At 42.5% G+C, this 24446-nt stretch overlaps 1 protein-coding gene across 2 annotated transcripts in view; it reads right to left on the minus strand.

Moving 5' to 3' along the window:
- The window catches only part of adam22 (ADAM metallopeptidase domain 22), a 59580-nt gene extending 36213 nt beyond the window's left edge, over positions 1-23367 (minus strand). The window contains exons 1-4 of one of the 2 annotated variants that reach the window (XM_034612270.1): positions 22649-23362; positions 22213-22373; positions 18641-18717; positions 4514-4580 (exon numbers count right to left, since the gene is read on the minus strand). In XM_034612270.1, the coding sequence (XP_034468161.1) occupies positions 4514-4580; positions 18641-18717; positions 22213-22373; positions 22649-22739 (396 nt within the window). In that variant the 5' untranslated portion in view covers positions 22740-23362. Of the gene's footprint in view, positions 1-4513; positions 4581-18640; positions 18718-22212; positions 22374-22648 lie in introns of both variants that reach the window. The other variant, XM_034612271.1, reaches the window with a different exon arrangement.
- Between the last annotated feature and the right edge of the window lie 1079 nt (positions 23368-24446).

Raw genomic sequence — 24446 nt, forward strand, 5'->3', positions numbered from 1 at the left:
CACAATAAAAAGCCACAGCATCATGTAAAAAATATTCCGCATCTCTTTTACCGCTGCCCGTCAACCACTCATTCTCTGCCCCCACTCTCCATCTGTCTATATGCAGAGTGTGCACAGTGTGTGTCTCCTCCTCTCCCTGCGAGCATAAACATGCATTTATTTTCAATAGACGTGTATGATGTCTAAGTGTCTAAGTGCTCTGCAGGCCGTCTCTTCCTGGTCCATTTCTTACTGCCTAACAGCCATTAGGCAGGAAGCTGGTCTCCCTGAGGAAACACAGCTTTTATCAGTGGATCAATTTCTGCTCTACAGTCTGATGCTCTGCAGAGAAATGCCGCTACGTCCACTTCTACCTCCACGTCTCTCTGTGGACTTCATCCGTGTCCATCTTATTGGTTTATGCGAGGATGCATATTTGTGTTTGTTGTTGGCATTAAAACTCATTGGCTAAAAGTGTGTGGAAACCTGATTCATGGGCATTATTATGCTGATGGAACAAAGTCCAGCCTGGGAAGACTTTCCACAAGAATTTGGGACCTGGCTGAAGGAATTTTCTTCCATTTAGTCACACTGGTATCAGTGAGGTGGAGCACTGATGTTGGGCGATGAGGCCTCGTTCCAATTCATCCCAAGGCTGCTGGATGGGGTTGAGGTCAGGGCTTCATGCAGATCCATCAGGCTCTTCCACTCTAAACTGAGCTTTGTACATGGGAAAACAGAAAATGGCCTTTCCCATGTGAGGGTTAGGACTTAGTTTTAGGGTTAGAGTTAAGTTTAGGTTAGGCATTTCGTTGTGATGGTTACAACCATAGAGAGGCGTGCATGTGTGTGCATGTGTCTGCGTGCGTGTGTCTGCAAAGGATTCCTTCACATTAATTGCTAGGATTGAATTATAGTGAAATTGTATTAGCCATGCTGACATTGCTTTTTGTTTTGTTGTTCTCAAAGTTCGCTCTCAGTCCCACTTATGGCCCAAGTTATAAGTTCTACCACTCTGTTTCATCAATATAACATCCAAGATGAACAGAAATGACAAATTAGACTAATTCAGAGTTACCATCAGTGCATTTTTAGCCAAACAGGGGTGAAATGGTAAAAAAAATACAGACAGATGAAACCTACAATTACAATGCAACAAAATAAGTTTTTAAAAGTTTGTTAGACAAACCCATAAAGCTACAGGTGAAGAGAGGCTGAGTAGAGATAGAGCGAGAGTGTAATGAAGAGACAGAGAGAGAAAGAGAAGCTATTTATAAGTTGTGCTGTGCTCCACTATCTCAGTGTTGCTACTCCTCTCCTGTCACCCTGAACCTTCTGCTCCACTTCTCATCAAAGCACAGAAAGCACCAAAAACCCAGCCCTGTGGGTACACCCTCATTCTGTGTGTGTGTGTGTGTGCGTGTGTGTGTGTGTTGCTAATTAGGTCTGATCTGTGATGTCCTCACACACATATAAGAGCAATTAATCATCATCAATCATATGAACAAAATAATGCACAATGAAAAGGTGGAGGTCAGGACACTCTGCCCTCTAAAATCAAACAAGCATACATTATACTAAATGCATTATACTTTACTATTCATTAGACCAGCCATTCCCAAACTTAAGAATGCCGCGGCCCAATTTGAAAACTGTAAAATGTGTGCGGCCCACCCACACCTTTAATCACAACTATATGATCCACACCCAGGACTAGAATCATACATATTATTAATTTGATAGCAAAAATAATTGTATATGAACGCAGGCATATGCAGTGCAAATCGTGGGGTGCAAATAGTGTATAGTTAAAAATATATTCTTACTGTTTGTATAATAATAATATCCGGGAGAAGAAAAACACATTTGAGGCGCAACCAAATATACTTAAGGCTCTCTCAGCGTGTTTTTAAAAGATGCTCGAGGCTTGGATAAATATTGTCCATGTTTAGTTTCTAAATGGCGGCGGCGCACTTTACACGGTCCCAGGGTCTTGTTAGCTAGCATCTCAGCGCACAGCACATACACAGGCTTGGGGGTTGTCCTCTGGGCCAGCGACAGGTCCTCACTTGAGTCCTCTTTTTAGTTTTGAATGATTCAGTTTGACTTTCTGACTCCCCTTCGTCATCAGCAGCTTTCCTCGGCTCCATCTTGCTCGACCCAGCTCACAACAAAGTTCTCCCTCACCTGTGATTCACCCGCTAATGATGCGTTCAAGTGTTAATGTGACGGTCAGCAAAAACAGTGACACCTGCTATATAGGTCAGATAAAATAAGAACAACGTGGAATTTAAATCTCTTGTCTTTGTTTCATTACCTGTGATGATTACTTTTTTTTAAATCAATCATAAATGTTTGGTGGTAATCAACGCTTACTTACAAATCTGAAACTTTTTTATCTATTTATTTTCTGATGACCTCTCACGGCCCACCTGCAGTGGCTTCACGGCCCACCAGGGGGCCGCGGCCCACACTTTGGGAATGACTGCATTAGACAAATACGTGTATTTTGCATATGTGGTGTTAAGCCTGAACTGAACAGCACAAAAAGCTAAAGTAGCTCGTATTCGTTAAGTCAGAGTACATTCTGGATATGAATGTACAAAGTGAATTAATTCACAGAAAGATTGCTTTCTAATAGCTTCCATAATTACAAAGTGACCATATCATGGAATATGCGGTGTAATAACTTGGCTCATTCTCTGTAAAGTACCATTAAACTAATCTTCTGCTTAGCTGAGTAAATCCTGACCATTATAATCCCCACACTTGATGTTACACGACACCTCAGTGGGTGTCCTGTAACTGAAGTCCAGATTTTAGAGGATTATTACAGCAATCTTAATCTCATGATAGCTGAAGGTTCAGGCCCCGTCCACAGTTTCACTTCCACTGAAATCTAAGATGAATGAGGGCTGAGTATTTCTCTCTGTGTGCAAACGGACTCACTGATTATCCAATGAACGGCTCAGTGATGAAGAAGCTGCTGCAGGGTGTAGAGGAGATTGCAGCTGTACATCAGCCCCTCTCTGATGTTTTTAGTGGAGTAGACACATGACATACGAGCTATACGACGTCTATATCTCTACTGTACCCTGTTACACTTTACACCTGGTACGTATAAGGGTTCATGATTTTCAACAGTTCTACCTGCATAGCGACTGAATCTCACCACGCAAATTAGACAAGCAGAGCAAGTGGACTTGAGAGCAAACATGGTGCGTCAAGGGGAACTTTGCTACTGTGACGTTGGCAACCCTATTACCCAGTTACACTCCAGGCCGGTCGGACCATTTACTGCCTGTCAATCCCCTACACTCTCACCCTGAGTTTCCTGTCTCAATCAAAAAAGGCAAAGACCAAAAAAAGATGCTTCAGGAGTCAGATGTAGCTTTTTCATAGCGGGAATTAAAGCAGGTGACCAGTCAAGAGACTTGGGGGCAGTGTAGTAAATTCAATAAACGCAATATTGACTTGTTATCTCCTTTTTGATGTTTATGTTACCTATTCATACAGTGCAGTGCCAGTTCTAAACCTGCCTGTTTGGAATGGGCTGTTTACTTAGACTGTGGCTTTCTTTGTGAAACTGTAAAAATGACCTGCAGTAATTGAGCTGCGGTAAGTAAAGACCTGCTGCAGGAAGCTGCACCACCCCTGCTGCACAAAGAGCTGTTCACCTGTTTATTCAAAGTTCAGGGAAGCTCGACTCAGAAGGAATAACCCCAAACTGTAGAATCAGTTATCGTTGCCAGTTGAATGAACGTGCGATTGTTTTGATCAACGTCAGTTACGTTACGGAATCCCAGCCACAGCCACCACTGCTACAGAGCGCTCGTCGTATGTTGATTCAACGTTTATTAATACCGAATGTGTCACGTTTCCCAAATTCGACACTGCACTTCTTTGAGCCCGTAACAATGCACATGCCAAGTGTGAAGCCAATAAGATGAATGGTTCTCGAGATATGCAAGCCACATACAGATGGACAGTAATACCAATAGAGATATCTAGAAACAGTAGACAGATATCCAGTAGATACAGAGCAACATTATCATATGTTTTGAGTTGCTCCTCCAATATTTACTCTCTTTTACCTCTGTCTTTGGTCTCCACCAGGTCTCCACTAACCCTATGTGGCGCTAAATGCTCCACTGTATTCAAAAGCAGGTCACTAACTCTGCCTGTCTGTTGTTTATTGCTGGGCAAGTCTTGTAGACCCTGGAGATATCTGACTGCTGTGGTGGAAAAAATGTTTCAGAGAGTCGTACTAATGAAAACAGTTCTCTGTAGAGTTAAGGGGAACTGTAATCCAGTGATGATTCTCTGTGGATCACAACAAATCATTGATATATATATACAAAATTATCGGTAACAGCTGCTGTTGTTCACCCTAACAATTCAAACCAGACTGTTCCTTGTGGTGTCACTGTCAAAACCTGGGCCCATAAAAACACTGTGTCCTCCATTTTAATTGCAAATAATAAAGTTGTTATTGAAAGTGTGAGTGAGCATAAGATCAAATGCAGAATCTTACATTGGTGATGACAGCCTTCCCTTTTTCTGACAAATGCCTCTCCACGTACCCCGAAGACAGCAGATCACTGGAACAGAGAGGAAAGGAAAAAAGAGAATTAAAGTTAGAAAATGTGATTTTCATTCAAGTGTCACTCCAGTTATTTCAGTATGCTTGTATTTTATAGGATCATTGTACTCAATCTTGGCAGCACAGAGAGCTTCAGAGCATGAGACCAGCTAATTATGACCAGCGTACTGGGACAAGGCTATTTCCTGCACACAAATCCACACAAACAGTTGTACAAATTCAGCCTTCTACCAACTGTCTGGTGTGTGTGTCTATCCGAGCAGTGAAGGACAAGTGAAGGTCAGTACGCAGTAAAAAAACAAAACAAGCAACACAGGCAGAATAGGAAGGAGGCAGGAAATAAATTGAGAGAGTAAGGAAGAGAAACAGAGGCATAAATAAGAACAAATCAGCCTGTGTGTGCTTTCTCAGCAGAGCTGGACCCAAGAATCCCAATGGAGACACACACTGCAGGAACAATCTGAGACAGAGATGTATGAGGTGGTGTAGTGCCGACACACACACACAAACACACAAACAGAGGAATGCGGCATGATGTGGATGTATCCCTTGAGTCACTTTCCAAATATAATACAGTTTAAGGTTTTAGTCTCTTATCTCACAAAAAGGTGACCTGAACATGGATACACACACACACACACACTCTCTCTCACACACACACACACACACACACACACACACACACACACACACACACACACACACACACACACACACACGTACAGGCAGGGACACATTCCCCTATATATACTGTACATTCAACTGAGCCAGCAGTGATCTTGGCTTAGGTTTACAAAAAAAATAAACACACACAGGTTTGTTCGGTAGTTCTTATATCTTCCACCGAGGAGGTTATGTTTTCATCTGCGTTTGTCTGGTCGTAAGCAACATTAGACAAAGCCGACTGGACGGATTTCCATGCAACTTGGTGGAGGGATGGTCAGGGAAAAAAATGTCGGTAGGGATCCAGGGATTTCTTTTCACTTCCTTTAACATTGTAAGACTGGGTGTGTTTTCTTTTGTGAGTTCATAAATAAATAATACATAGATATTGATGAAAAATACCAGGCATATTTAGGTGATATTTGAGTGCACACAATTCTGTGTGGCTTGATTGATTTTAAGGGAGATTTAGGGCCTTGGGGAAGGTAAGTGCCATTCTAACGGTAGGACTTTGCATTGACTTTCATTGATTGTGGACACCCTGACCAAAACATTATCTTTAACATTCACCATGACCAATTCATTTTTACCAGTAACCTTAACCTAATCAAGAATCACATCTAGCCTTAACCAGGAGCTCAGAAATGACGTTTTGCCGCATTAGGACCAGGCTTTGGTCCCCAGAGTTTATAGTGGAAAAGATCCTAAAGAGGCAACAAAAGCGAGTATACACACACACAGTACACACACACACGCGCACAAACGCACGCAGGAGCCAACCTTGCACCAGAAGAGAGTGGTATAAAAATGTAACAGTACAATCAGCATGCTTGCTGAATCATCTCATCTAACTCAGCAAGAAAGCAAATAAGGGTATTTTACAAAAACGCCAAACTACTAATTTCAATGTTTATATTATATAGTCAACCTTTACAGAGAAAAATATTTAAATTATATATTATATTAGTCTTTCTTGTCATGGAACAACATGAGGCATTAATAGTGCTTTCTCTTTGAGAAAAGGAGCGGCTGCTGTGTTGAAAGATAAAAAAAATCTGATCCTGTAATGAGTCATAATAAGACAAATCATAAGAGATTATTCTGTTTTCGGTGGCTTCTCTCAGGAGGCAAAAGTTTTCCTAACATGATAAAATGTACATAGTTCAAGTGACATCAGCACACACACACACACACACACACACACACACACACACACACACACACACACACACACACACACACACACACACACACACACACACACACACACACAGGAAAGAGGATGCTCTCTAAGATGACTAATAGGCAGTTTGCTATGGCCATAAAAAACATGTAGGGAGAGTGGAGAGAGTGCTATAAAATGGAAAGAGGGAGGGAACGGCCATCAAGGGGGGAACATAGAAGCAGGAGAAGAGAAGAGGCAGTGAAAGTTAAAGAGAGGTAGAAACAAGGTGAGAATACAGAGCTCCGGCCCTGAGCAGACATCACTTGCACTGCAATGAACCTTCCCCGGAAAATGCCTCGACCCGGTGATGTCGAAACAACATCCAACACACTTGACACCCCACACTCACAACAGCACTGTGCAAATGAAACCCTCTGCGACTCTTGAGACACAAGCAACGAATCATCGACATGTCTGCATCAAACGAAAATGCCATCAAGACGTTCACGCGCTCCTTTAATGAAGACGTCCAGTGTGTGCATGAGTCCCTGGGTCACAGGCGTGCACTGTTAGCCTTTGTTCTGCAGGGATGTGTGTTTAAAAGATTCAGAGCTTGTGATCTTGATCCGGCTCCATGCTGGGCCCAGACGGGGGGGGGTCGGCAAGCGAAGAGCATACTGAGGCAGCACGGCAGACACACGGGCTTCTAATGGAAGATGCTGATAACAGATTTCAGCTTTAATTGTTACGGGATTTAAATAATTTATTTGACAGACAAAGACGCAAACTCAGCCTCGACCCCAACCCCCACACAAAGAACGATCTCCCCACCAATGCATATTGTGCTCCCTCTCTTACTGTTAACATGAGCGTAAATGGATAACTGAGAGGGGCTTCTTTGTAGCTTCACTCTGATATGCAAACAAACACAGTCATGTGCTGTTTGCCTGAATTTCTCCCTGTGGACGTAGATGCTGCAAACTTTCAGCATAAATCATCATGATCAGAGTTAGAGATGTTTGTCAAATGAAGCTGATTAAAAAGCAAAAACAAGAAAAGAGAGATGAGAGAAGTCAGAAACGGAGGCCATTATGCAAAAAAATTGAATAAATTATGAAATTATCACAACTTAACGGAACAGATTTGTGGTGTCAGACATATTTCGGTGGCATCTGGCCCCTCTGTGCAGACCATTTGTGTGGCTCAAACAGACAACAGGCAATTTTTCCGTCTCATTTTCTACGTCTGTCTCTCATTCTCTCAGCTCATTACGTTTTTTTAAATACTCATGCTTATCCTTTGCTGTACTGGAGTGTTCTAGGCCTCCGTCGCCGCGGCAACATCTGTAAGAGAGCCAGCGTCAAACTGTCAATCAACCCTGGAGGAGATTTCGGAGATGGGTCGACAGACGCTCCACTTTCAGCCTACAACATTTCATAGGCAAGCATCGCCATTTAAATAGCAATCACATCCCTCTCTCGCTTTTTCCTCACTATAATGTCAGCCAACCCCCCCCCCCCCACACACACACACACACACCCCACACACACCCCACCCACCCACCCACACACAAACACACCTGCACATACACACACAAAGGAAACCAAAGAGCACTGATGCTTTTTTAGCTGAGAAAATGTTGCACTGCAAAACCCTTTTCACCTTTATTAAGTGGATCATAAAAAGTGACTGAAAGCCAGCGAGTGCACAGAGTCCGTCTGGTTGTCACTCGCATCAAACTTCATCCTTTATTTTTTATAGCAGTTGGCTGTGAGTTGCTCTGGGCTGAGACATCTGCTGTGGCAACCCACTTCCATCTCCTGAGGTGAAGCATGGACACACAAACATCAACTAAGTTTCCACACGGTCAAAAATTCCTCTCACGATCTGTGTCGCCAAGCACCGCCGCGGCACTGAGATGAAAAAGAGCACAGAAAAGATTGGCAGGGCCAGTGTGTGTGTGTTTTTGTGGATTGGCACCAGTGTTGGCATAGCAGGCTTTTCAATGCTTTCACACAGTCTTTCCAAAGACTCCTCTTAATACACCCAACATCTCAAAACACACAAAAATAAGCAAAGGCTCATAGAAATTAAGCTTTAAAAATGAATCCTATGCGTCCATACATTCATACATATCTGAAACAAAGGCAACATTGCTGTCATCAAATGCACTTCTGCTCCATATATGGATTTGCCATTTAACCCAGTAATAAAAGGGCAACGCCACACAAAGGACTGTGAGCATGTGCTGTGTCAGGCTTCCGTAATGAGGATGGGGGAGTGCTGAGCGAAGGGCAGAGCAACGGAAAGGAGAGAGGATAAGTGCACCAGAGACAGCATGAGGGGGATGCAGCGAGATAGGAAAGGTGGAAAAGTGGAGTAGAGATGTGAAAATTATTGAAGGAGAGAAGACAAGAGGAGAGAGGAAGGGGAGGAGGTTTCTCTTTGGGACAAGCTGCAGCTGCTCTCACCTGCCCAACACCCCCATCTCTTGTCCTCCCTCCCTCCGAGGCCTCATTAAAGGTCTCCAGACTATAATTCATTCACTCTCCAATCACTTATCAGACATGCAATTCCACCGGCATTCTCACTGGGATCCCTGCTCTTATTGCACAGGGAATACTGACGCTCACAAACAAGAAATACTGATGCTAATAGAGGGTAAAAAAATCAAACAGAACACTCATCGTCCTGTTGTGTGCAGCCTTGGGTCCCTTCTGCAGTTGGGTATATGGCACGCAACATACAGGCCTAACAGAGTTGACTCCTGAATTATGCAGCACATGGGGATGTTATGGGCGCTGAAGAGAACAAGCAGATCTGTATCTGTGACAACACGTAGGCTGTTAGTGAAGTCCACAGCATGTAAACATGGTTAATGGAGACAGAAAGACAGACCTTTAGGATCAAGCAGTCGGGCCCTGTTTACTGATCCATATTCCATGGTTATACCCTTACCACTGTTCTTACATATTTGCTTGTTGTTCAGTGTAAAATTTTGTTAAACAGTTAGTCTCTGAACAATAAACCATACTTTCCATTGATTTTTACTTAGCATGACAGAGGAAAAGTGAGTAATCTATGAGAGACAACAGAGGCATTAGTATTTTTTCCTGCTGCGAGAACAAGAGTCTTCCTCCTGTCCCTGTCTTCAATGAAAACCAGCTCCTTGATCACTCTTTGTCTCCACTAATCCTCCACCCTGAGTGAGAGGGTTCGACAAAGGACAGGGTGAATAGAGGGGTAACACTAAAGCAATATAATGAGATGGGCAGAAAGAGAAAGAATGATGGATCAGAGAAGGGGGGGGGCTGGTAATTCAGTGCTTGATATCCTGTAAAGTCGACAATCACCCTTAAAGGGCAGGTTGACATTGTTAGCTATGCTAATGGCGTGGCTGGAGGGACGTTGATATGAGTTGGACCAGACTGAACAATCTGATCAATTCTCATTTTAAATATTGAATACATTTAATATTTACACTAATGTCTCATTAAGAATAAATTCTACTGACGTTGGCGATCTCATGACTTTTTCAATAGTGTCACCATCAAATTCACATATGTGGTTTTCAGTCAAATATCACAACTCATGGATGTATTACCGTGATCATTTTTTATCACAAAGTGCCCACATAGTTTAAATAGCAAATGCACTTTTGAGAGCCCATTGGCATGTCGGTCTTGAATTGAGGTATAGTCAGACATACTGTACTGTTGGCACATTCCTAAAGAAACCTGGTCAGAATTCAATGACACGGAGCCATTTACTTGTCGACATAAACATTGAAACTGTTTTTGGTCACTGTTATTATTCATCTAGTCCAACGCAGCTAAGCGATGAAGGGGCAAAAAATGTAGTCTTTGTTAAAAGTTCCGTTCAAGCTAATGAGAAGATACAATCCAATCTGAATTGTGAAATTCAAGTGAATATCCTCCAAACTTATAGTCTCACTTACTCTTGGTCTTTCCTCTCTGAGTCGAGGTAGAGGGATAGCAACACAAAAAGGGGATTTGTTACCACAACTTTGGAAGAGAAATAAAGAAACTCGGACGGATGAAGTCTCGAATCAGCTTTTCCTGGACTACAAATCCAGAACTGTGAATTTTACCCCCTTAACTCACATTGAAATAGCAGCGACCCTTTAACAGCCAATATGAACACAAGGAACTATTACAGGAACCAAAAACTGCTTTGGTGTAGGGCAAGCGAGTATTGTTTAAACACAGACTGGGACAAGTGTAAACATGTCCACATACAGATATTTACACACTAGTAATCTTAACGTCTGTGCTGCTATTCCCTCTTCTTATTTAACCCAGCTCACTGCCACAGAAATGATCTGCATCCACCTCCCTGACACACACCACAAACTCTGCAAAACTGTATTCACTGTAGTCACATTCTAGCAAACACTGTACTGACTATACAGAGTGCTGTCGGCGTCTCTGAGCCACTTAGCAAACACTATCTGTATGTTTGTGAGCACTGCATTAGATCAAATACACACAAATATATTTTCCAATGTGATGTAAGTGTGTGTTTGATCAGACAACACACAGATCAGAGAAAAGCCCTGAGAGGGGGAAGGAAGGAAGAGATGCAGAGAGAGAGAAAGGAGAGGAGAGGAGAGGAGAGGAGAGGAGAGGAGAGGAGAGGAGAGGAGAGGATACTTATTTCAAGTACATACCTCCCTCAAGCATGCACACACACACTCCACTATATATCTTCCTATCTCCAACACTTATTCAACCCACACAGCAAGACTCAAGGGTGCGTGAAGGACATCCACATCTCTCCCTCTGTCCCCTTCTCTCTCCTCGTCCTCAACTACTTCTTTCTCTGTGTCTTTCTTTCCTTCCCTCTCACACACACACACACTCCACTCTGTGTTTTTCTCATTAAATCCGCAGTAAATCAGATCACGCCTCTCTGCAATAAATTACAGAGCAGGGCACAGAGGAGGAGAGACAGAGATGGAGGTGGAAAAGCAGGAGAAGAGTGGAGTTGGATTGTGGCGATGTCGGGAAGCAGCGAGTGAGTCACGAGCAGACGATAAATTATCTTGGAATGGGACATGAGAGAGAGTTAAATCATACACATGTTGAGATGTAAGGCTGCATGTGCATGTACCAACAAGCATAAATACGTGCACACACACACACACACACACACACACACACACACACACACACACACACACACACACACACACAGGGATGCACACCAATAACAGCAGAGCATCAGCAGAGCATCAGACACCTACACACATTTGAGGGACCAGATGGGAAATGTCACAAAGTCCACTCAAAGTCACACAAAGTCATGAAGTCGACGTGGCCGTGACGTGAGCTGGATGACGGCTTGATTCATTTCTTAGTACGTGAACAAGAGATGACGTCTAGAGTTCCAGAAGTATAAGAGCCATTCATTTTTTTACTAAGACGTTGTTAGATAACTGGCATTTAGGGCAGATGCAGAGCTTAGATGGGCCAGAAATTCCCATGAGCAAGCAACGGTTTTAGAAAATATCTCGTCCTACAGGAGACATTTTTATTTAAAAAAGCTAAGCTAAAAGGTCGGCCTACAAACACTTTGCTTTTCACGTATGAAGAACGCAGCAGGAGATTGTCTTAAATTACACAACGGGAGGGAGGACATGACGTATAAATTCTGCTTCCAGTTTTGCGTTGTAGAAAAGTCATGGACATGCCCACTCGCCCGCTGTGAGCTTTATGGACCCTTTCCTGCTGTATTCTCACATGGACTCACTCGGACATTTTACTAAGGGTCTGGCAGGAAAATGTTTGGAGCAAATGACTCGCACGTTTGCATTCTCACATGCAGCCCCTCCGTCTGGAAAATTCTGTTACATCACAAACAGCAATCATAGCTACACCTGCTTTGTAGAAACTGGAATTAGGAATTAAGTCATCCCAGCTAAAACAAAGATTGTTTTAGTAATAAAACGTAAAAATAATTTTGCTTCAACACTGACTTATAAACATATACCCAGGAAACTATAGTCATTAACATTAGGGTCATTTTTTACCTCAAGTATGATCTATAAATGTGCCGTGTAGATTTGGAAACACTAGTGCTGTTTGGTTTATATTGTGGATATGCACAAGGACATTTAATTCATGGATGTCTTATTTGTATTTGTTGTTATTGTATAAACCCCAGCAATGTAAGCCCTAAACTGAAAACTGTATCAGCAGAGAATGACAATACATTCTATCTTGTATTGTATTCTATCTCTGAGCGAGCAGGCGACACAACACTGCTGCAGTTTTCACACCATTTTGCTGATCAACACCAGGCAGCAGTAACTCACAAAGAAATGCAGTGATGTGCCAACACAGGAAATGAAGAACAATCAAGCATTAATGTAACAATAAACAAATTTAAATATAAAACAAAAATCAGCTTTGCAAAGTTATTTGAGAAAAGAAGAAGAATTCTGGTGAATAACAATGAATGTAACCACAGCTCATTTTGGAAGAAACCTCTACACACAACCTCGTCTTTGACGACACACATTTATTCTTTCTGGCAGTTGCTTGGTGTAATTAAAATAAAGATTGAAAGAGTTAATTCAAAATGCCTCAAGTTCCAGCAAAGTCACTTCAAAAGTAAATATATGAAAATATAACAAAGAAACAGAGATAATGAGTTTGGTTTTCTTTGTTTGTCCAGTTCTTGTCATCTCCCTCCTCCTAAGTATTGATCCTCCTGTTTTCCATCTGGGCGTCATTTCCTTCAATCCATTCTTGTTACCTCTAATTAAGACAACGCTTCACATGTTCCTGCTGCAGCTGGGGCCCAACGAGACGACTCACAAAGACTCAGCAGCAGCAGATTTTCAGGGTTCACATCATATTAACAAGTGCAATGGTGGGAGCACACACACACACACACACACACACACACACACACACACACACACACACACACACACACACACACACACACACACACACACACACACACACACACACACACACATTCATGACCATGCACAGACGCACCATCACATACGTGCACATTCATCAAACTACTGAACCATGGGATGTTTGGTTAGTGTCTTTTCTAAAATAGGCAGGTGGAGGGAGCACATGGATATATTAGAGTTGTATCCCCTCCAGCCCCCTCCCCACTCACACTGTCATCCCGAGTGCACACACATCCTCCCTTCAGAAAGATGAATAATGCATTTAGCAGTGCAAGTAATTGACCCAATGCATTAGCATAAACAATATGTCTGTATGCAGGGAAAGCTGACCCAACACAGTAGCAGACACAATAATAACACATTGAGCTTCCGTCAGTGTCAACATCGGACATGAGGAGAGGGCTTCTCCCTCTCCTCAGGTCTTTATGCTGCTGCAGCAGATTATTTCGTAACACTGGAGAGGTTATGAAACTTCCTCGTCCCAGTTGGACCTGCCCACCTGTTTTTCTCTCCGTCTGCGCTCACACGTTGTCGTACACACACAACCTGCACGCCTACGAGTACAAACACACATAGGTGTCCACTCTGCTCTGTCTGGCTCACACTGCCGAACCCACCACAGCACAGCTGGGCCACGCTCTGACAGCTGATTATCATTTGTTATCATTAACTGTTGAAATTTGTTAAATATAAATTTTGAATACACATCAAATTAATATTTCGAATGAATGAGTTGAAAATATGATAAATATAGTAACAGTGACCGTTTTAATTACACAATAAGACTCAAATTAATGAACTTTGTGTGAAATTACTAATAAATGTGTGATTGTAAAAGTGCAACTTAGTACTGATGTTTTTCTTTTACATGTAGAATTCTTTATAACAATTTGGTCTAATGGGACACGGATCATTGTATTGAACATCATTGAACATTGTTTTGATTCCTAAATTATCTATTTGTTTTGTGTTAATCAATAAAATTGATAAATAAATTGTCAGAAATTGGAAACGAATCACGAGCTAATGTATTAAAATGTGTAAACATCTCTCATCACTAATGATTGTTGGTAAATTAACATTTAAGAAACTTCAATTAACTTTAAGAATTTTATTTAGAATTTTTTTTTCTTTTTTGAGAATGAGTTATTGAATTTTTTTTATTCAAACAAATTATCAGTTCATGTCCAATTAATTCCATTACTTTGTAATTTTAGTTGTATTATTACCTGTTACATGTGATATTGATTGTTTTACCCCACGCTATACTTAGTTATGTCATTACTGCTAAAACAACAGACTTCCTAACTGGACTCGTCAACTTTTCTGTGCATACATACATTCATTTGTCTTTATATGTAACATTATGCATGTACAGTGGCTGAATGTTTCCCTACGATGGACAAGGCACAGAAACCATAACACACACACGTATATGTGTGCACTCCTTTAATCTTACAGAACCATCTATTATTCAGCGAAAGCAGGTGGGAGGGGCGGGGTAAAGGGGGAGTAGGGACAGGGCTGAATGGAAATTAGGTGTGGAGGGGAGTGGGGACAATCAAGGGTGGGGTAGCGTGTATATACGAGTGTGTGTGATGGGGTTCAGGATGATTTTTTTTTTTAAACAGTCAACCCCCAACCCAGAGCACATTTTAAGCTCACTCATGGTCCCATGAATGGTAAATTGTAGGCGGCTGCTGAGATGGAGGAGTAAGACGAAGACAAAGACAGGGAGGGGGAATAAAGACCCCATGACCCCCCAACCCCCTCCTGACTTCCTCCCTATAGACGGTCACACTTCAGATGGGTGGCTTGTGTCAATAAACCATATCACTCATTATAGAGCAGAGGAGTGAAGCACACACTAATATTCTGAATTATTCCCACAATAGATGACGCACTCATTTTGGCCAGTTTCCTATCTAAATAAAATGTGCAAGTTCTGTGACAGAATAGCAGACTGTCAAGGGTATCCAGGAAAAGCTGAATCCAATTACTGACTACACTGCCTATTGTGCAGTGCATGTTGGGATAGACAGCATCCGTGACCCTGAACAACACACTCAGACGTGAATGAATGGATGTACAGATGGATGGGAAATTTAATTTGTTTTCATTTGGTCATAAACAAAATTGTAGGGCAATTAAAAACTGTAGGCAGATCAATGTTAGTCCGGTAACCATGAATGTACATGCAGTAAATATAATGGCAATGGTGGTGAATGTCTGTATTGTATTGTAATATTTAAGTGTAGTAGATCACAGTGGTGAACCAATCATCAGATGTAGCCTTTTGCCGTCCACTGAGCCAGGTAGCTAACATGGGTAACTAGGGACCGTCTTGCAATAGAATCAGCTGTCATGCCTTTCATCAAGTTGACGTTCCAACCCTTGTATTGAGTATATTGATATTATTTCGATCTCAACTACACATCTGTAAAGTTGAGAGACTGCACCTCGCACAGCTGCAGCAGAAAGACAGAAATAAAAACACCTGCAAAACTAAAACTGCCTCCATGGGCGTTCCTGCTACAGTTTACCAGGATCACACACAAACTCACAAGGTAGAAGTAAAGTACCAGCAATAGTGTGACGGCTGGTAGAAATGTTTAGGGACATAACAAACCAAGTGACATGTTTTAATGACTTGAAGATTTACATATAACAACTGACATGAGTCGAAAAAATACGAGCTTACAAGCTCATAACAAACCGCCCTCACTCCTATTATTCACAGTTCATGGCGTAAACATCAACTGACGGCAAAGACTCAGAGATGCTCAGAGATGATAACTAGATGATCCAGCGTGTAGCGTAGCACGAGAGACACAGGCGACGAATAAGCTGAAAAACACAACTCTGATGTTTGCTGGTGGTAACAATAAAACACACTCAAAAATGCCCAGCAGCTGAGTCACTCATTGATCAAAATGAGAGAACTAGGTTTTGTTTGGAGGGAGCCAAAAAACAATGTTGGCCCTTTCAACTCAAATGCCTCCCACTCCTGCGCCCACACACTCATCAACAGGGTTTATTCTGTCTGGCATGAAAGCTATCTGTAAACAAAATTGGTACGGCCGTCAAGCGAGGTGCCAGTGCACAGAGGAGTGTTGTAGAGGACGGCGAGGAAGAGAGAGGAAGGAAGCAGGAAGAGGAATCAGGAGGGTTCTCATTCAAACACGCAGGGAAACTGGAGATCTGCTCCCATGAGGGAAGGTAATTTGGACTGGGACCAGGGCAGGAATGCAGTGCAAACAATCACAATCACAACAATAAAATTAACCAAACACAGGACATTAAATAATATTTATTATCGATTAATCTGAGGATTACTGGCTATTAAATGCAAAACAATGGCAAAAATGCCCATCACAGGGCACCGTGGTTGACTGGTGGTTAAAGCACTTCCCGCAAAACTGCAACGTTCCAGCTGAGAGACCTTTGTCGCCTGTCATACCACTATCTCTTCCCCCACATTTCCCAGTCAAATAAAGGCAAAAGATCAAAATAAAATCTTCAGTTTCCACAGTGATGTCTGGAATTTGTTGTTTTGTCCAACAAACAGTCCATAACTCAAAGATTTTAAATAATAATAATACCGCTGGGGGTCCCTTAATCGAGACAATAACCTTGTTTGATGATGTTGTGGGATCATGGGAATCTGACGCAACTCAAGTGCAATTGTTCACAGATGAGGAAACGTATTAAAGTTGCATTCACGCTAAGCAGCAAACAACAATAAATAATTGTCATTAATTACGAGTGACCAAACCAAAATGGAACGTATCTTTATCTTGACTAAAATTGGGGATTTCTCTGGGTTGGAACTGGAACAGCAAATTCTTAAGCCCTTTTGCTAGATAATGACTTGGTTTTAATTACTAAATTAACTAATTGCTTCAAATTTATGAAATAAAATTTTGGCAAATTAGAAATTAAAAAGTAAATCGCAACTTCTAAAGCTCAAGTGGAAAGATATTCATCAAGACAAATAAAAGCAGAAAGTCTTCATAACTGAGCAGCCGACACTAGAGAGTGTTTGATATTTTTGTTTGAAAATGTCTTAATTGTGTTTGAAATGATTTTTCCTTGTATTGGTTGAATGATCAGATTATTGAAGACAACAGATAAAAGTCACAGTACAATGCTCTACTGCACTGATCTCAGTATCTCATTCTTATTCAGAGCCACACGTCAAACTGTTGCCCAGAGCTGTCTGGTCGGAGGCCAGTTCACTCTCTGTTGAGATAAAAACTCTCACATTGGTGTTTCCTTTCTCCTCATATTCTAATGGACTTTCTCACACACGCCCAGTTGAGAAATCAGAGAGAAGGGCACAGAAAGCACACTAGGTCACACGAGTGAGTAATGACTAGAAACCCATAAACCAAATGCTGATGAAAGTCTATGTGCATACATGTACTGTGTGTGTGTGTGTGTGTGTGTGTGTGTGTGTGTGTGTGTGTGTGTGTGTGTGTGTGTGTGTGTGTGTGTGTGTGTGTGTGTGTGTGTGTGTTTCACTGAGTGACTTTCACTGTGTCGATCAGAGAGCAGGAGGAAGAGGAGGAGGATAAAAAAAGGTGGAGAAACGGAGTCAGAGTGAAAGAGAAAACAAGGGGAGAGAGTTGCTTGCTTTCCATCAGCAGTGCTGTGATCAATATCAGAATATGACAGCGCAGAGCTCCAGCCTTTCCCATAAATCACTTCCCATTATGATAGAACCTCTAAATCACACACACAATAACTGACCTGCTGCAAACATACAAGCACACACACGTGTAAATACACTAACTGCACATTCAATCATACAATGACACATTTCAGCACAAACTTATTTATGTCCTATATAAGAGTGCATTCCCCAAAACAGGTAAAACACCATCCCCAGAGAGAGTTGTGTCCTGCAGTATGACAACGACCAAGTTCAGTGAAATGACTTGCGTCAGCACTTCTTTAATGCTCAGTATGTGCTTTGAGATTTACACTAAACAAGTATATAATGTGAATGTATACGCAAAAATGTTGTTCAGGCGCAAGTGAGTCCATGCTTAGATCCTTTCAACAAGCAAGTGAACTTTAAGGTCATTTTATGAACATTTAGGGGGGGGGGGGATTGAGCCGTCTTCTATCCATAAAACAATATGGCGGTTGTCAGCTTAGCTATAGCATGTTAAAAAACATTAAAAACTCCTGTAAGGCATCAACCCACAGACAGATAACCAGATACCAAACCAAACAGACAAACAGACATATTGAATAATGTAATACTCACTGATTCAGCTCCACATCCAAGATGAATTCTCTCCCGAAAGCCTCGACTTGAAAGCTCGCCTGGGCCACGTGGTTCACCTACAAAGATAGAGGGGGCAGGTTATTTACGATTAACTACAAGCAGTCATTATCATAATCATGGATCAATTCTCATCTGCATTGATGGATGACTGCTTCGTCTTCTTCGACATCAATCAGCAGTAAGAATAAGATGGTTTTCATTAAGTCATCAAGCTGCGTTGTCTTTGTCAGAATATTAATTTCTGCAAAGGGTCTGATGGTAACACGTCAGCAACAAAACAGAAATACACTAAACTGGCTCCCACTCTCACATACACACTTAAGCAAACATGCATGTGGACATTTCTGTGTTCACACGATTGTTTTTTGTTTGATCCTGAATTGATATCGAATCACCTAATATTTTGAGAGACCATATTTTAATATGGCAGCAATGATGTTTATGTACAAAAATAGAAATGCACTTTTTCTTCTCTGACTGCTGGCACTGTGTTTGTGTGTGTATGTAACGGATTTGGCTTGAGGAGGTTTCTGATTCATTCGTAGTGCTGGGGAACATATGGCCAAGGCTTCATTACACACCCTCAGGTCAATGAGAACTCCCCACAATCATTCCAGTGCAGGTTCTGGGGGAGTCCCAGAGCCGAGCTGAAACGTAGATCACCCTCCCCCCCAGGCCTCAGCCCAAGGGCCACCTTCATTACAGCCCCGCCACCGCCTGACAGCTAGGGGAGGAGGGTGTGTGTGTGTGTGTGTGTGTGTGTGTGTGTGTGTGTGTGTGTGTGTGTGTGTGTGTGTGTGTGTGTGTGTGTGTGGTTTCTGTTTGAGGCCGTGCCCCGGTGCTCACCCAGGAACGAACTTACCCCTGGGGTCCCCGGTGACCACAGGCTCTATTGTGTCTTTGCGTGGTCAATGCATATATGAGCGGAAAACAGTGTGTGTGGGGGTGCGAGGGTGTGTGTGTGTGTGTGTGTGCACATACAAAAGGCAATCCCTTTCCATGGCACACTTGTGCTGAAATCTAATCTGGCAGATTGGATCCATGATGGGAGGAGGTACCAGTAATTGTGTTTAATGAAAGCACATCCCGGCTTGACTGAGTCGGGCTGATACTCTGAGACCGCCACCGACTCTCCTTACATTGATTTCTGAGTTACAGCAGGGCCGACTTTCCACTCATGGCTGTGGAAGTATGACTGTAAGTGCTGTCAGTGCACTGAACACACACAACCAGAGAGGCAGGCAGGCAAAAACATACAAACAGACTGATCCAACACGGAGCATTTGTTTTTCTACCAAAACAACAGGAGCACTTTGCTGAGCTCCCCACAGCTCATTCAGAGGTGTTTGTGCCAGATGCTGAAAATAGGCAATGCAAAAGAAGTCTATAAATATCCTCCTGTGTGTCACACATTTTCAGAACCATCTGACAGATTTGTTTTTAGGCTATTGATCTAAATACAGCAAATAACTGATCAAACTTCGTACGAGTGACATCATAAGTGTTAATTCTCCGGAGGACAAGAGGCTCAGAACACAAATAAAAGATGCCAGATCGCCCGACTCCGTCTCCTCCTTCCTTGGATCTATTTCTCATTGGCGATGTATATCTTATAGCTTCATTTAAACTTTAAGTTTCACAAAATACATTTTCAGACACAGTAAAGATTTGGTTTCCTTGAATTTCATACATATCATAACTATCCCCACAGCCAGGAATGACATAAATGATGTAAATGCAAGGATTTAAGCATGACAGATCATAGAATCTTTATAGAAAGTAAGAAAGAAAGAAATCTTCTGACTTTAACATCTATCCCAGAGATAGCATATGTTAATATCAGCTTCAGGGGGGAATTTTGATTGTTCAGGGTTCAGGTTAGCTTGTTTAACCGTGGGGGCTGCAGTTGTGTCTGAGGTGCCAGTGAGACAAAGGGTTAACACCTCCCTGCCTCCGACCATCTGTAGCCCTCCACTCTCTCCGAGCCCTGAACTGGCCAGTCCACACAGTCATGAGCTGCGCAAATTAAAAAACGCATGACAGGTTTGCACAATGCTAATTGATTCATCCCTTGAAATGAACCAGGCAGAAACGCTGCTTCACTGAACTGAGTCAGTGAACACAGTTACAGTGATTACGATTATTACTGCACTGTATCAGTAATTATGGATGAGGCCAAATGGCTCTGGTGGACCTTCTTGCTAAACAACATTGTTGTGCCCAGGGGGTTTCGTTAACTAACAGCATTCATTTGTTACGCGATTGATTTTGTTCGTGAACATGTCCGAAACATCCCGCGAAACAAAGTTTAAAACCAACGTGCAGCCTACTTTACCCTCCAGCTAGCATCTACTGTGTTTGACTGGCTACAAAGAGACTCTGATGACAAACACTGCAGCTACCGTTCAAAACAGCGTGAAAAAACTAAATTTACGTTTACAATTTTTATCTGATACAACAAAAAATCCTCAGACCACAATTCCTGCGGATTATCTATAATAATTATTAGATTTGAGAGCTTAAAGAAAAGCCGTTATACATGAATTAACAAAAATAATTGTTGTGAGGGATTCTTGGTTATCAAAGAATTGTGACGATATCTACCGAAGCGGAACATCAAAGAGTTGAGAAATAAACTTGTCGGTGCCCTCTGGTGATCAAGCTATGTAATGATTCTTAACGCATATGGACCAAAATATACGCAAATATGGCTAGGCATCAAAAACAATATCGATAATTAGTGCTATATATTTTTTATGAATAGCAGTATAACAAAGGTTCGAAATATAACAATATAATACATCATGTAAACCCAGTGAGGACGTATAACACATAATTGATCGACCTCAGATTTGTAAAATGTTTTGCTGTTTATCATGTGTTTAAAACCACAACCTTCACTCAGGGGTAAACTTAAACTTAAAATAAATAATAATAGGAAATCTATTGTGATACTTATTGATATTGACTTATAAGAAATGTTTATTTTGATATCGTTTTTGGCCGTATAATCCAGTCCTATACAGAAATACCACCATGTCCGTGATGAGCTACAATCTGCAGATAATTCTAACCACACAGCGATTTAAACCAAGCCTCACTCATGAATAAAGGGAAGGGGACATGAGATATGTGTGGGGGGGTGAGGCAGCCGCTGGGGCAGCAACTCGGCTGCAATGACAAGATTTACTGAAAATATGATCCTGGTTGTCCAGATGTCTACAGCTGAGGAGTTTATGAAGGTGCAGTGTGGACAATGTAAACACCGAGGTCCCCATTACCCAGATGAATATTTCACATCAGTTTATATGTGGTGTGTTTTCTCCTCATGACCCACATTGCACCTGCAGACAGCCTCATTACTGCAGGTTTGTTCCTGTCTTCTCTGGGGTTTTTTTGTTAATGAACTAATTATTCACGGTCCCTGTGAGGACAGACAGTGGTGCAGGTGAGGAGATGAGTCGATACAAGCGGAACAAAAAACAAGCAGAAAGGCGTCTCACATTCCTCCGCCTCCATCCAGACAAACACTGACGGGAGACACCGTGTACCTGCGTGGAGCCGGGGCTGGCTTTCACCCTGGTGCTGAGCTCATCCTGCGTGATCTGGCTGTGGTTGTGTCTGCTGTAGAGCAGGCGGAGAGGCACCGTGTCCTCCTTCCCGACGAACCTGCCCGCATCGCGCAGAGCCTTCAAGCCCGACAAGGCGTCTCCTGCACAGAGATGGAGAGAGAGAGAGAGAGAGAGAGAGAGAGAGAGAGAGAGAGAGAGAGAGAGCAAAACACCGCTTTCATTACGCGCCTGTCGCCATCTCACATGTCGGTTTTCCTCTCATAACACGAAGCAGGCTATCGCACATTTTACATTATAGGATCACGAAGCTGCAGATGCTATGGAAATAATAAATAAACACGGGCATGTTTAATGGTCGTTTGACGCTTTGTTTGCGCTATGGTCGCTTACAGCAAATAACAAAACAGTCAGTTACCATTTGGGGTATTCGTCTGGTGACCGACGTGCATCAGTCCACAGACGCACAAAAGGGAAATCCACCATCGCGGGCTCCTCATCAGCATCATCACCTTCCTCTCTCTCTCTCTCTCTCTCTCTCTGGTTGGAAATTACAAAACAATGCGGTATTCCAGGCTCCACGGGGGGAAGTGGCGGGTCCTGCCTTCGCTAGGAGAGTTCGGAGCCGGGGCTGATGGTCTGGTCAGCGCGGTCCCGTTGGTGGTGGGGGGCCATCGGGATACTTGGGAGTCTGAACGCCAAACGCGTCTGAGGCGCACCGAGACCCCGCGGATGAGCAGCACGGAGGAGGCAGGGAGGAGAGAGGGAGAAAGGAGAGGAGAGGGGAGGGGAGGAGTGGGAACACCTCCTTACAACACATCAACATCCAGCGGCTCTCTGCAGACACGCCTAATGCATAAACATGAGCGGAGGAAGGATGGAGGAAAGCTGCGGGCCCGGCCTTCCACACACTGGATCGACTGGGATCACATCAAAGCTCCGCTCCTCCATGTTCAGCGAGACTCCTGCACAAATCTGCCCATGTTTATATCATCATGACTCACTGCATCATCTGCCAGTAATCTACACGCCAAGGGGGTGAGATGTGACGACCGTTGGCTGTCCCTGTGGTGGGTTGGTTTTCTTGTGAATTCAATAAAATAGTTTTCCCATGATTGGTTCTGCACACAACACAACATATTTACATCTGACATCCTGTTGTTTTCCTCTTTTGCCAAAATCATAAACAAGAATCAGATGTAGGGAAAAAAATGGGTGAGATCTTTATCAGCAGACAAAGAAGCTTCTCGTTCTTTTTTATTTTTTTTAGATGTTTTCCTTCTTGCACCATATGTGCCTTTGTCCACTTGAAACTGTGGAGACACGGCATCAACTGATATGGTTATTAGTGTTTATGAAAGTCAGAACAAGTATGGATTGTCCTGATCACCCAGCCAATCTTCAGGTGACATTAATATAGTAAGATGTGTTGTTCTCACTAGTGTGAAGACGTGTAAGGACAAAACTCAACATTTCTAGTTATGAACACTTGAGACAATGGTCTATGTGTAAAGATTCCAGCCCCTGCAACTCTGCAAAAGTCATGCAAATACAGATCCATCCATCGATCCATAATCTATACCGTTTATCCTTGGAGGGTCACAGGGTACAGACCCTGGACAGGTCGCCAACATATAGAGACAAACAACCACTCACTTGAATTCTAACCTACTGACAATTTATTCCAACCCCAAATCTGCATGTTCATGGACTGAGTGAGGACACCAGACTACCCAGAGAAAGCCCACGCGGAGAACATGCAAACTCCACACAGAAAGCTGGGATTTGAACCGTGAACCTTCCTGCTCTGAGGTGACAACGCTCACCACGTATGGATAATGGATGAACTTTTAGTTTAAAGAATGACATATGTAGAATGTATGTTTTTGCACTATAATCTTAAAGCACAGAGGAAAAAGGTTAGAACCACACAAATGACAGTGACATCTTCACTCAGCATTGCCTTTATTTGCAGTAACACTGTGCTTATGCCTCAGAACACATTGTTGCTGATGTCTTTTTCCTTAATGCCAGTGGCACAGAGACTCCCACTTGACCTAGTGCATTCATTTGAGAGCAGGGAGGGAGAACACAGGCACGGTGCTAATGCACTAAACGCAGAGAAAAGGGAGAAGCTGAGCTAATGCATCAGGAAAAACCACATGGAGGCTGCTCATGGAAAGTGCACTTAGGTTGAATCCTTAAATGTCACATAA

This window comes from Hippoglossus hippoglossus, chromosome 16 (genome assembly GCF_009819705.1).
Source record: "Hippoglossus hippoglossus isolate fHipHip1 chromosome 16, fHipHip1.pri, whole genome shotgun sequence".
NCBI lineage: Eukaryota > Metazoa > Chordata > Actinopteri > Pleuronectiformes > Pleuronectidae > Hippoglossus > Hippoglossus hippoglossus.